This window comes from Panthera uncia, chromosome D1, assembly GCF_023721935.1.
Source record: "Panthera uncia isolate 11264 chromosome D1, Puncia_PCG_1.0, whole genome shotgun sequence".
NCBI classification, from domain to species: domain Eukaryota; kingdom Metazoa; phylum Chordata; class Mammalia; order Carnivora; family Felidae; genus Panthera; species Panthera uncia.
In genome coordinates this window covers 96,265,574-96,280,030 of record NC_064808.1, presented here as the reverse complement: position 1 = coordinate 96,280,030, position 14,457 = coordinate 96,265,574, and the positions used below count along the sequence as shown (strand labels likewise).

Below are 14,457 nucleotides of genomic sequence, written 5' to 3'. Positions count from 1 at the left end.
GCCCACAATCAGACGCCCACCCCCTGGATGCCCCACCTACTCGCTCCCGCCCGCACCCTCACTCCTCCCGGAGACCTTCCAGGCCTGGAGGGGATGACAAACCCTGGAACAGTTAGCCTGTATCTGTTCAGCACAAAACAGAGTCGAAACCCTACATCGAGAGGATCTCTATGTAAAGCAAAACACGGAAACAAAACAAAAAACCAGGTCTATATAAAAAATGCTAGCTATACATGGAGACTATGTTTTCTCCACATAGAAAAAGTACCTAACTTCCAATCTTCACAGCTGCTGAGAATGAGACTCAGAGAGATTAAAAAGACCCATCTAGGGTCACATGGCAAGCAAGGAGCGGGCCTCAGATTTAAACCCAGATCTCTGGCCAGAGCCTACACGGTTTTTGCTTTGCTATACAGCTTCACTCCATCAAGAAGAGGCTCCCAGCAAGCCCTGCCGACCTGAGGCATCACAGCAGCCCCAGGGCCTCCCCTTTCCCTTTATTTTAATTCATGCCATTGACAGCCCAATCCAGAGATCAGCACCCCCCCCCCCAATTAAACGTCTCTCGTAGGCATCCAATAAACCTCATCTGAGCGCCTACTCTGTGCTGGAGCTCAGTGACGCTTGTGGCATTACGGATGTAGACCCTCGTCCCGCAGCGACCCAGCCGGCGTGGACCTCTGCCTGGAACCACAGCCCGTCCCCTGGTGGCTCACGTTCTGGCGGTGAGGTCTCACTGATACGCAACAGAGTTCAAAATCACAGGCTTGGCAGGAAGTGCCATCTATACATAGCTCTGCCATTCTGTAAGCACCGTTGGCTTCTCCTGAATAAACACTACCCTACATTAAATGCCAGAATTCGGCGAGCAGTCCTGCATGTTTGCAATGAGATTGAGAACTAAAAGCAAGATTGATTCTGATGTGAACACCAGCAAAGCAAATGGGTTTTTGAAAACCCTATAATTTCCCTGCAACCCTTGACTTCACTAAACACACATTTTTAGACTACAGCACAGTTAGGTAGGCATTAAACAAAAATGAGGTAGTCTAATGATGATTTATGTGTAGGATAACCTTCCATAAAGCACCCCGCTCTGATTTCAGGGTAACTTACAGAGGTGCCAACTTAACCAAACAATGCCGCTTGCTCTGCGTCCACTGCCATGGCGTGATCTCGGGGCAAAGCGTCTGCCGGCAGTTGTCTTAAATCTGCTGAAATTCACCCAGTGGGTGCTCTGGAAATGCAGCACCTGCCATGAACTAAATGGAAAAGCAAAACACGACACATGCACACACCACCAGAAGCACCTGTGAACACAGACTATTTTGCTTGACTGTGGAGCCGCGGCTGATGGTTCTGGAACCAACCAACTGGCAGGCAACTGCAGAGCAGCCCGCCCGCCGGGAGATCGGAAGGGGTGCCGGGGAGCCGTGGGCGTGTGGTCCAGCGGGGGCCTCAAGGGCTCCTGAGGGGCGGGCATCACACCGGAGTTCCTGTACCCCCCCCCTTTCCTGGCTGGGTGACCTTGGGCAGGCCTCGCAATCCCCCCAAGCCTTGGTTTCCCTCTTAGGTGAAGTTGAGAACGTGTCCCCCTCAGATGGGATGGAAAAGATTCAGTAAGATTATGCCTGTGAGCAGGCTTTATAAGCCAGAGCACGCTGTACAGAGGAAAGGCGGCACAGGGCACGGTGTGAGAGGTGGCCCAAGTCACCGCTCAGAGCTGAAATCAGCGTGCCCTGGGCCCAGCTCCTCACTCTGTGGCCTTGAGCAGGTGACTGACCTCCCTGTGCCTCAGGCTTCTCATCTGCAAAATGGAGCTAACAATAGCAGCCGCTACATAAGACACTAGGGAGGATGAAACAAAATGGCCCGTGAAAAGCACGTATCACAGAAGAGCTCAGTAATTGATCACTTCTTTGCTTACTGACCGTTATTATCACCATGATTATCATTTCCAGTCAGGCCACCCGACTCGGGAGAGAATTCCTTTGCTGCTTCCGAATGTTTCCCTGTCACCTCTCACCTGCAGAGTGTGGTTTACGGGCTTTAGAAGGTAGGATTTTCTCTCTGCACTCTAAGGAATAAATTAAGGCTGTCTGATTCTGATGGCCCTTCCCCCATGAAAGCAAACAATAAACAAACAATAATAACAGAATTCAGGGCCAGCTGCTGTTTCCTCTCTGTAACTGCCTTGCTGCGGGAAATAGTAATTGCCACGAGTCCCCGAGACAGGCCTCAGGCTAGAGTCACCAAAGTGCATTACAGGTAAAGACCATGGACTCTGGGTCCCAGCGACAAAAGCTTCGCCACTGAGAAGCTGTGTGACCCGGAGCAAATTGCTTGGCCTCTCTGAATCTCATTTCCTGTGTACCTACGAGTTAGGGGAGGGCGGGTAGCAGGCCTGCCTCACAGGGTTAAGAGGAGAATTCAATGGCAGGACGTCCAGGCACCTGCCGCCGGGCCCTACAGACACACGTGTCTTAATACGCTTCTCGCCTAACCACGCGCGTCCCCAAGCCTCACTGCATCTGCTTCCCCGTCTGGCAAGTGGGGAAGGTAATGGGGGTTACCGCAAAGAGCAAATGAGATCACGAAAAAGCTCTTCCTACACGGTGTGGGGTTGTGGAGACACTAGTTATTACTGAACCAGGGTCTGAGCACTTTGAGATTAGACCGGGCAGTGTGTCCCGGGAAGAGAGCTTTGCTGTGTTGCCACCGGACCCCACAGGCCTTCATCCCTTCCCTTAATGTCATTTCTATCAGGTACCATGCAAGGCACAGGTGAAAAGGAGAGGAATTCCACACCGTCTTGGCGGTTTGTTTCCCTCATCTTGCCCCCGTGGTCACCCATCTCGCCTTAGTCCCGTCTTCTCAAGGTCACGTGTTCTACCGCCAGCCCGGCGCCCAGCACAGCCCAAGGCTAGACAACGTCACGAAGCTGGGGGTCAGGGGTAGCGTCTCCCTGCCGTGTTTAGACCCCTCCTTCCCCACCTGAGAATTCAAGCCTCTCCAGAGGCCTGCTTTCCTTGGCAGGGATTCCGTGCACAGGTTTCCCTATCCCCATTTCACAGACGAACGAAAGAGGCTTTGAAACTGACTTGCTCAAGAGCACGGATTAGGACTAGAAGACCACAGCCTGCCTTCTTTCTGCCGCATCCCACTACCTCTTCTGTAAGCTGTCTGCTCCCATCTGTCACCCAATTTTCTATCCGGTTGTCTTTTTCTTGCGGCTTTGCAGCAGTTTTTAAAATATATTTTGTGTGTCAAGTTTTCCGGAGGCAATATAGCGTAGGGCTTAGGAATGCAAAGAATGGCATCCGGATGTGTACGGGTGGGTCTAACGCTTCCTAACTTTAGGCAAGTCACTTAGCTTCGTTGTGCTTCAGTTTGTTCATCTGTAAAATGGGGGAATAATAGTCCCTTCATCAGGTTGCTTTGAAGGCTAAGTGAGCCAACGCAGAACCTGGAAACCTAGTAAGGGTTTCATAAGTGTTGGGCATTACCATGTTGCCCCTCCACACACACATTTTGTTTTCTTTTGTTTTTGCTTTTTTCCCAGAACTGGCACAAACTTCATATCCTGGCATCCTTTTGAAACTGCTCTCACCACTTAATTTACCCTCTGGGTCACCCCCACCCCCTCTCCTGCCTTCCTGCCTTTGCCCCTGCTGCTACCTCTACCCAAAGCGCTCCTTCTGCCCCCATGGCCCCGGGGAATGTATCCCAAGACTCAGGGCAGGCTTCCCTCCCTTTTGTGATGGCTCACTGGGCCACCATCAGAAAGAATCGCAGCTCTGTCATATCATGCTCTCCATGGGAAGATACTACAACCCTACTCCGGAGCTCTGCCGAAGGGAAGAAGAAGGTCATGGGCCAGTTCGGCTCCTCTTCAAGCCCTGACCCTGTGCCCTTCACCCAGCAGGGGCCCGAACCCCATTGTTAAATTGCCTTGAGCACACTATCTAGTTCACATTAGCCCAGACTGACCATCCCAACCCCTTTTCTCTACGGCCTGGGAGAGTCGAGAGCTGAGATCCCCCATTTTGCGTCTCAACAGAGCATCACAGGGGAACCCACAGAAGCCTTCTCTCTCTGGGTAGCTGTGGAGCAGCTCAGTGAAATAAAGACCAAGGACCACCCAACTTAAACCCTGTAATGCCACCGGGTTTCTGTGTGACCTTACCTAGGCCTCTTTCCTCCCTGCCACATGACAGTTTAGTGGGGGAGAGACTGGCATTTTGTCATCCTCATTAATCATCTTCTAAAAGACTGGAGAGAAGAGGGGCCTGAATAAAATAAGGAGCCTGCCCTTGCTAGTTATATATTCTCATAGTGGGGAGAACACAGATTGCAAATATACTAGACAAAACACGATTAGTGCCTTGAGCAAGGAACCGATCAAGTCCGGAGGGAGTTCACAAAAGGATCCCCTCGAAGAAGGTTAATCGGGGTGATTTTTAAATCCATTCTTAGCAGAAATCGGGAAAGAGATCATGGAAAAAGTGGTATTTGAACCAGGCTGTGAAAGATGGGTAGGGTTTAGATACACAAAGAAGGAGGGAAGTCTGATAGTAAAAACAAAACACCTCATGAGCAGTTGAAATAATGGGCTGTGAGAATGTCAAGAGAGAAGGGGTGAAGGGGGGCCCAAAAGAGCATCAGTTTATCAGTAAGTGTGGAGGCTGGGCTCCCGGACCTCCAGGGCCCTTCCAGCCCTGACAGTCTGTGACTCTCTCCGTTTGTGGCCTACATGCATCCAAACTGGTCTCCAGGCACAACCCAGCTCTCTCTTGTCTGCTCCGTCCCCCATCCAAGTTGGTGGAGACATATGGGATCCGAGGTAGTCTTGGTATCAGTCTGAGCAAAATGCAATTAATACGCTGAATCTGTATTCCAAAGCAACCAAGATCATATATGACTGTTTACTGCGTGGAGATTATCTATCCCTGTCCATCAGAGCTGACAGCATGAACTGAATCCTAAACCCCCAGATGAGGACAGTCTTTGTGTCACCCACTGGGCCAAAAACAGAGCCAGTGCCCAATAAAGCCTTCTTGTTAGAATGGCTGTTTTATTCACTGATCTTTCAGCTAGAGATCTGTTGCCCTTCAGAAAAGCCAGGGCCTCTGGTCACTGAACACACAGCCAGAGGTCGGTAGAAAGGTTGGTGACACATTTCTGTCCCTAGGCAAGTGCAGGAGACAGGGACAGGCCCTCCTCCCGTAAGAAAACCTGAGGACAGTCTGGTTTTTAAAAAAGCTTATTTACTTAGAGAGAGAGTGAGCGAGCCAGAGAGGGGCAGAGAGAAGGGGAGAGAGAGAATCCCAAGCAGATTCCACACCATCAGCGCGGAGCCCGACACGGGGCTCGAACTCACGAACCGTGAGATCATGACCTGAGCTGAAATCCAGAGTCGCTTAACCAACTGAGCCACCCAGGCGCCCCAAGAACAGTCCATTCTTAATGAGAAGCTTGCCCTGGAGAGACAGCGGGAGATAGAAGGACTAGGAGGACCCCAGTTCAAACCCAGGTTACAGCCTTTGTTAGCTATGTGACCTTGGGTAAAGTGTTTCATTTCCCTGGGCTTCAATGTCCTCATTTATAAAATTAGGGAAAAAAAAAAAAATGAAACAAAAAATGTTATCTCTTAAAGGGTTATTGCAAGGATTAGAGATAATTTGGGTCTCAATACATGATAGATATTATCATTAATCTCATTACTATTATGCTGTGACAGGTGCTAAGAGGGCCCTGAGGATAAAGAGATGGAAAAGATACAGCCTTATACCCTCCTGCAGCAGGGAGACAGAAACAACCACCCATCACCTAAGAGAATACGACATAAGTTCTGTCGGCAGGCTTACGGAAGGCCTCCCGGAAGGGGACCCATGTGGACCGAGTTTAAAGGACAAAAGAGAAGTAGGGTATCAATAAGGAGAGGAGGGGACAGGTACAGAGGAGACAGCAGACATCACAGCGATGAAAAGAGGTCTGAGAAAACCCGGGAATAACGTGGAACCCTGGGGACCATCAGGGAGGTGGGCTCGCTGACTCTCCTCCGTCAAGGGTAGGCTGCGGTCCAGGAGCCCTGCCCACTAGGAGGCCCCGGACCCCCTCTGACCAGATTCCTCCTGGCCCCTGCATCTCTCCCCCACCACCAACACACAGGGCCCCCAGCGTGCTCCCAGCCCAGCCAGGGCCTAATGACAACCCAGCATTCCAGAGCCCCATCCTCAGAGACAAGGGAGCCGATCCAGGCTTGTCTTCCAAAGCACCGGTGGACACATCTGGCCCACATCTGAGCAGTGTCCAAAACTCCCCTCTGGGGCCACGACAGCCAGTCAACATGCTGGTGAAGAGCATGCTGGGAAACTCCCACAAGGAGCCCGCATCGATATAATCAGGTCTGGTGGAAATTAAAAGCTATTAGGAACAGGGCCGGATTTATCTTTATATCCAATAACATGCATTGTAATGGTGATCATGCAGATGGGAAATTAAACCACATCTCAGCTTCACTGGAGGCCTTAATTTTGATTTATGTTTGTGCACAGCCCTTTGCCCTCTTACCCCCACCCCACCCACTCTGGACAGCCAGTTCTTCTCAAGACCAAGGCCCCCGAGACAGGAGTAAAGGGTAGGAATTGCCAGATCATAGGTGAGAGGCTCTGTGCTCTTACATCTTTAAATACCCCAATGGAAGGGAGACGTCCAGCTTGGAGGGAAAAGGCAGGGGTGTAGTAGGGAGTTCTGGGAAGTAGCATTTTGGGGAAAGTTTGCATCTTGGTCTCTCCAGCCTCTACCTGGGAAAAGTACAGGCAAAAAGCTGCTGAGAGTTTCTGCAGCCGGCTCCCGGAGGCTTATCTGCCCCTCCCCACCCTGGACAGCTGGGAAGGCTAACCTGTGAGCAAACACCCAACTCACAGAGCGCGTTTAGGCACCAAGCCCTTAATTCCTTCCAAACACCCTCGGAGAGAGGGGTTGAAGGGTAAGCTCTTCATTAGCAGAGGCCTGCACCCACCCCCTCGCGCCCCCTCCTCAAAGGGCTGCTGCTCTCCCCAAGAAGATGTCCCCTGGGGCCCTGAGCGACCCACCTCAGCCTTCCCATTCCTCCTCCTGCTCTCCATCACCTGCTTCTGTTGGCCCTGTGGTCTGTGAAGGATCTGAGATCAAAGTCAGCACTGTTCTGTCTGCTCCAGAAGCCTACTCTAAAGCATCAGGGGGGATAACCAGCTCCTGGGTCCTCCCCTAACCTCACGGCAACCTAATCATTAAATCTTCCCCCACCATGAGAAGCTGCTATCCGACCTCCCAGACAACACACACACACACACACACACACACACACACACACACACACTGGGTACAGTGTGAGTAGGGAAGGCAGATAATCCTGTTTTTATGAGAAAAAAAAAAAAAAACAATGAACAATTTGCATTTTCCAAAATTAAAGCATGCGGCGTGTGGGCCCAAGTTCTGGCTTCTCATCTACAGAGGCTGGAGGAAGCAAAACTCTAGTCGCTGGTTCTCATGGATTCCTCTGGGAGCGTGTTAGTTGGATTTGTGTGCTTTGGAAAGTCTGTCCCTGGATCTAAAACGTGGCTGTAGAAGGATCTAGAATGATTATGGATGGTGCCCGAGGGCTGGGCAGGGGAGGAAAATTCTCCAAGGCTAAAGGAAAGAAAGAGGTGCCACAGAACTGAAGTTTAACAGAGCCCTGCAGATTAGGACCAAGCCCACTTCCCTGATAATTACGCCCTTTGGGGCCCCCAGCCCTGTCTTGACATCAAAGATTGCCCCGAAGCCCCAACTACAAGGGTTGCCGCGGGGAAGCTCACTGCCTCCAGCTCCGACGCCTAGGAGTCGGGTTAACCTTCCTGTTCTCCCGTCTGCACCGGATGTCGTCATGTCGTCCGACCCCACACCCACTTCGATCACCCTTATTTCAACACTCTTCCCACATTCCTTCTCGACTTTTCCAACCACCCATACATGCTCCGACGGAACGTTTAGCAAGCACTTGCCCTGCATGTACAAGGTGATGTGTTAGAAGCCAGGGAATGTGTGGATGAGCCAGCCATTTCCCACGCTGGGAAACTCAAAAAGGGGGGCCACAGGGCCTGTTACATGGAAACAGACACACTGCCATGGGAAACAGCGGGAACAGGAATGCCCTCTTCCCACTGGGTCATCATCGTCATGGTCACAGCGGTCCTCGGTGTGCCAGGCAGCGTTTGGAACCTTTTACAATATCGACTTCTTAAACCGTGTAAAGTAGGGCAATCATCATGCCCATTTTACTATAGCTGGGGAAACTGAGGCACAGCGGGGCAAAAGACTTGCGCAGCTCATTAAACAGTGGGATGAGTCTCAACCTAGGTGGTCTGGTCGCCAACTCCAGGGACTCAATTCCACGAAGCCTTCCCTAAAACGCAACAGGGACTTTTTTTCCCCTTCCTAAGGCCAAAAGCCTCCTTGTCTAGAGCACACATTTAAAGCCTCCTTTGTAGTCAGAGTGACACTGCGTTGGATATACGTGGATGGGTGCTGGGAGGCAGTTCTGCATGGGGTTAGTGCACAGGTCGAAAGAACAGACCTGAGTTCGAGCCCCCGCCCTCTGCTTAATAGATGCCTTACCCGGAAGAAGTTACTTCCTCTTCTGTAAAGTGGAGGGAAGAAATACACTTAACAGACTTTTTATGAGAACAAAATGAGATCACATAGGAACATTTCTTAGCCAGTGCCTGGCAGGCAGTAGCACTCAAACAATAATAATTATTATTTAATAATATTACTAATTGATATTACTTTAATAAATATAACTCTTAGTCCATAAACTCAAGTGTATAAAAAATACCACCTTTCTTTATGTTCTGTCAATCACGTTCCATCGGACTCTGTGGGATAAATGGGCCATTCGATCTTCATTACTGGGGCTCCCCCCAGGGATGTGCCAAGGTCCGCGGTCTCTCGCCAGCCGGTTGCCCCTGCCTGCATGACCCCTTTGGGTCTTGAGCTGTGCACCCCATGCCTCATTTGGACGCAAGAACCCTGGACTCAGTCCCAGACCCCGCAGAGCTACACACAGCCACCCATTGTGGGGCCCAACTGCTTCCTCCAGCTGCACCCACTAAGCGGCCTCCAGTCCCATCTCCATCCCTGGGATTCGGACTCGTCTATGTCCCGTTTGTTCCTTGTCCTCAGAGGCCCTCTTCCCCAGCCAGAACACCCATCCTAACCTCTCCTATGAGCTTATGGTTTCACAAAAGGCAGGAAGAGCGGTTGTCTCAAAGTAGATTCGGATTCCTGTCCTGCTACAAGCTCTGAAGCCGGGAAACATAACGGCCTGGCCATCTGCTTGGAACTGAGAGAAGGAAAAAGCACCAGGAGCAAAACACAAATTAATGTCTCCAGAAGAGTATCCCGCCATGTCAGCTGTAAATATGCCTAAGCATTGGCTCTCCTCCTAACTGCACTGGAACCAGGTAAAGAGCTTTAAAAACACTGATGCACAGGCTCTACCACCGAGATACTGATTTGGGGGCGGTCCCAAGCACCAGTGTCTTCCAAAGAGCTCCCCCGGGACTCAACTGCGCAGCACGATTTAGAAACCCGGCTTTACAGCTTTCAGGCATCGAAGTCTGCCTTCCCTAACCAACCCGAAAACCCAAGCAACGAGAATCATTTCATACGACCAACAATGAGACATCAAAGCTGCAAGGGCGCTCAACACCTGGTCAGCTTCCTCCATTTCACAGAAAGGACAAACCAAGGTGCTCAGCCGGGAGAGGAAGAAAAAGCAGGAGATCGTGTGCACCGTGCGGGGATAAAGACAGAGGGGCCGGGAGCGGTGGGGGGAAAACCACCCTTTTGGAACCGGAGGCCTGGAGGCGTTTTGAGGACTTGAGGTCCTCTCTTGGGGTTTCCAGACCAGATTTCCTGTTGAAGGGACAACACCACATAGGAAAAGGGAACCAAGAACGAGGGGCTCGCGATCATGGCGGCTCTAGCAAGGTGAACCCACAGCGTGGCATTGACCTCTTCTCCCAATACCAGGCACAGGCAGGCTCAGGCCAGCTAGAATCCTAATGGGGTCTTTGGCTAAGTCATGAAAACAAAGTCCCACACGCATGTTACCCGTGTCTGGTGCCCTCAGGATCCGGTGCTCATTGCTTGGTCATTCCATGCAAGAATGCACACCACAGCCAGCCTCCTGGCTGTCCTCTCCCCACAGCCCGCCACGGTGAAGAAGCCTCCAGCCTCACCTCCCATTGCAAAAAGCAAGGGCAAGCAAAGGTCCAGGGGCCAGGAAGGATGGAGACCCCGCTCTCTGGGGGAGTAGGATGCACCCTGTGCCAGACAGGACCGTCGCACGCCCAGCAGAGAGAGAGGCCGCTGGCACGTGGGTTTCCACCGCCCCACGGAGAGACGTGCCCAGCCGAGACCAAAGATGCTTTTTTTGCCGAAGCATCACTAGAACAATAACAAATCAGTCACCAGAACCAACCTCAAGATCTCAGCTCAACAACCAACTCAGCACCTCTGCTTTATCTCTCCCCCAGTCCCCGCCCGCCCCGCAGCACCCCTGCCCGCCACGGCGCCACAGTCCTGCCTTACCTGGGATGATGGAGACCGTGTCCTTCTCCCAGGACACAACGCTAACATATTCCTGCACTGAGGAGGGGATGAGGCACTTGAAGACGGCCACGTTTCCACGCATTGACCTTTGATCCTCCACCCGGACGGTGTAGGGTTCCCTGAAAACTGCAGAAAGATGAGGGAGCGGGAAAGAGGGGGGACGTCACAAGGCTGGGACTTGGTAGGGCCCTGAGAAGGGAACGGAGAGCCAGCTCAGCCCCCCCAGCCCCTCCCCCAGGCCCCACCCCCCATCACTTCCTCCCCCACCTCCCGTTTAACCAGCCCCAAGGTTCCTGCCATGATCTTCCTCCTGCCTGAGTCATGTCCTCTCTGCCCTATGGGGGAGCCTACTCCCCCTCAGAAATACCCAGCCTTCCTCTGCAAGACCATAAGCCCAGCTTCTAACCTGTCCGATTTCAGGGAGGATTAACAAACCATTCGATCGGGAGGGCCTGAGGGCAGCAAGCTAAGTGCTGCGTTGTGATCACATTCAACAAGGGGATACGGAGGCAACGAGGAAATGCGATAGAATTCCTCTAAGCAAACCACACTTGATTTCCTACATGCTTCCTGGGCCCCGGGTGACAATGGTTTTAGGCACAGCGACCATAACCTGCCAAAAATAAAAACTGCGACAGGGGATGTAACAACAGACTTTTGTGCCACTTCAACGTGACAGGCAGCCTGGGAAAATGTAGCTCACACACCAAACTTTCCGGAAGGGCCTGGTGCTTTAGGAGGACAACGGAAGAGAATATCTGAAATTGTGATGGTCTGAAAATGGGCGGTCTCTAAGACTCCCCGCAACAAAGAATCCTTACTGCTCTCTCCTACCTCCTGACACTGCCTACAGCCTGACCCCCAGGCTTGCCCCTGCCTCCAGAACTCTCCGTTCCTTCCCCACAGTGTGCAGTGGGGACCTCCCGCCTCAGTCCCGCGGCTGGGTTCTAGGCCGCTGTCACCTGCAGCCACGCTACATGTCGGGTCCCATGGGTGGGCTGGCTGAGCCTCGGGGGTGGGGCCAAGGGGCCCTGCCTCTCCCTTGTCCTCCTCTGCTTGGCCTCTTCCAGGGATCGTTCCATCCTTCCACCCTTCTCTGCCAAGCGGAGTTGGTGCAGCCAGATCCCCGCTGTCTACCGACCTTGTCCTTCAGCAGGCACCTGGGCAGCGTGCCCTCCTGCTCTCCCTGCCACGGTTGCCAGGGTGACGCTCAGGGCCCCGCAGCCCCTCTGGCTGTGCACCTGCAGCCCCTCTGGCTTCATCAAGAGCCGCTTAATTGGCTGTGTCTCTAGTCAGGCCAGCCCTGCCCGGCCTCCCCAGGCCTTTATTCTCTCCCCACCTCCCTGTTGTGACTGTGCCAAAGAAGAGAGAGAGCTGAGGTGGAGGAGAGGTGGAGAAGGGTGTGGGCAGGGCACCGCCCAGGGCTGTGAGAGAAGCACCCAGGAGGCTGACGGAGAGCTGACACAGGAAGGAAGCAGAGTGGAAGAGGACAGAGCTGGGCTTTGGGTGCACCCGGCCCTGAAGACTCCCAGGGGGCCAGCAGAGGCCGGGCTCGGCAGCAAGCAGGCCTGCCTCCTCCTCTGAGCCGCTGTGTGACTCTGCCCAAGAGGTACTTAACCTTCTGGAGCCTCGGTTTCCTCATTCGTAAAAGGAAATCACAACAATGATAACAGCAGCGTGTGGAAGGCCTGGCCCAGGAAAGCACTGCAAAAATACTGTTTGTCATTATAGCTTGTACCTCTGACTACTAGCTGGCTATGTGCCCTTGGGCAAGCCACTTAACCTCTCCTTGTCTTAGTCCCTCATTTGTATTAAAAAAAAAAAAAAAAAAAAAAAAAAAAAAGGACTTTACACGATTGTGATGACAACTGCATCCTAACCCAGTGACAGGCACACAACTGGAAATATGACCTTACTTACTCTTAAACCAGTCCTCTAGGCTGTGGAGGCCAGCACTGCACCAAACCTTGGCCTCAGGGCTTCCAGCCTGGCACGTGATGGTGTTAGGGGGACAGTGCAAAGGGTCTACTCCTAAGAATAAGTTCCACAGGGAGCCCCAGGAGCGATACCCTGAGGACGGTCCTGGGTTCGAAGAGCTCACATCTACTCCCAACCAAACCAACTGGATGAAGACCAGCTCTTTAATCAAGAGTGCCCTCCCCACCTCACCCCCTGAGGACACCTGTTGCCAGCTCCTTGGAACCTTGGACCTGTGAGAGGCACTCCTAAGGCAGAAGGATCCTGGAAGTCAGAGATCTTGCAGGATCTTGGCCGGCAGGTTGGGAGGCCTTCCCCAGAACCTACCCTTCTTTGCCCAACACAATCACCAGGAAAGATGGCACACCCAAGGCTTGGTGCCATCAGAGCGGGTTGGCTAAAACATCATCTGTCCTCTCCCACCCAGAAAACTCTTCTAAGAAAATCAGTCCCAAAACGTCAGTGGTTTATTGCTACTTGAGGTATACCTTACAACGGATTATGACATACCAGGGCATTCTAATTAAGATTAGAATTAATTAATTAATTAAGATTAAATTCTAATTAAAAGTAGCTCCACCTAAGCCCTTCCCTCACCTCCTGACCTCGCTCCCAGAAATGAAATTTTTTATTTTCTTTAAAGGGAACAGCCGAGGAGCGCCTGGGTGGCTCAGTCAGTGAGGCATCCGACTTTGGCTCAGTCATGATCTCACGGTTTGTGGGTTCGAGCCCCAAGTCCGGCTCTGTGCCGACAGTTCAGAGCCTCGAGCCTGCTTCCGATTCTGTGTCTCCCTCTTCTCTCTGCCCCTCCCCTACTTACACGCTGTCTGTCTCAAAAATAAACATTAAAAACAAAATAAAGAGGACAGCTGAGAAACCTCACTTCCTTGCCTCCACTGACCCTTCCAAAGACCAAAATGCTTCACTGCTACAATTTTCCATCACGGGTTTTATCTAAATGCCTGTTCTCCTAAGATATACTCAAAGATCCATCAACAGTGGATTGGATAAATAAATGTCGTAGTTGAACGATAGAATACTACACAGCCATGCGAATGAACAACCCCATTCAACTACACACAGCAGTAGAGGTAAATCCCACAAACGAGAGTGAGCAAAGGATTCAAGAGAATACACAATGCAGGACTCCATTTATATAAAGCACAAAAAGGGGCAAGCACCTGTATTGCTAGAAGTCAGGACAATGGTTTCCCCTAGGGGGGTGGTGACAGAAAAGATGACAAGGGGGGCTTCTGAGGTGCTGATGTTGTGTATCTTTATCTGGATGTTAAAGTCTGTGACAATTCATCAAGCTACCTGCTCGTAATATGTGTACTTTTCTTTATATATTTAAATAAAAGGGGTGGGTTTGGGGGGTTTTTGTTTTTTGAAGCCAGCAACTCACTGGATATTTTCCATGATTCAAGCACTGAAATGAACACTTAATTTAAACAAGCACCAGCTGCCTTGGGGCACCTGGGTGGCTCAGTCGGTTAAGCTGAAGCGTCCGACTTCGGCTCAGGTCATGATCTCACGGTTCATGAGTTCAGGGCCCACGTCGGGCTCTGTGCCAACAGCTCAGAGCCTGGAACCTGCTTCGGATTCTGTGTCTCGCTCTCTCTCTGCCCTTTCCCTGCTTACACTCTATCTCCCTCCCTCTCAAATATAAACAAAGATTATTTTTTAAAAAATTGTTTTTTTAAATAAATGAGCACCAGCCACCTGCGTGGCTCAGTTGGTTAAGCACCCTCTTGATTTCAGCTCAGGTCACGGTCTCACATTTGGTGAGTTCAAGCCCCAAGTTGGGCTCTGTGCTGACAGTGCAGAGAACCTGCTTGG

The 14,457-nt window shown here is 51.7% G+C and overlaps 1 protein-coding gene across 1 annotated transcript in view; it reads right to left on the bottom strand.

Annotated features, from left to right (window-relative positions):
• LOC125929682 (Down syndrome cell adhesion molecule-like protein 1) overlaps nt 1-14,457 on the bottom strand; it is a 248,660-nt gene that overhangs the window by 212,094 nt on the left and 22,109 nt on the right. The window contains exon 4 of the mRNA XM_049641099.1: nt 10,621-10,767. Coding sequence (XP_049497056.1) covers nt 10,621-10,767 — 147 coding nt within the window. The remainder of the gene's footprint in view (nt 1-10,620; nt 10,768-14,457) is intronic.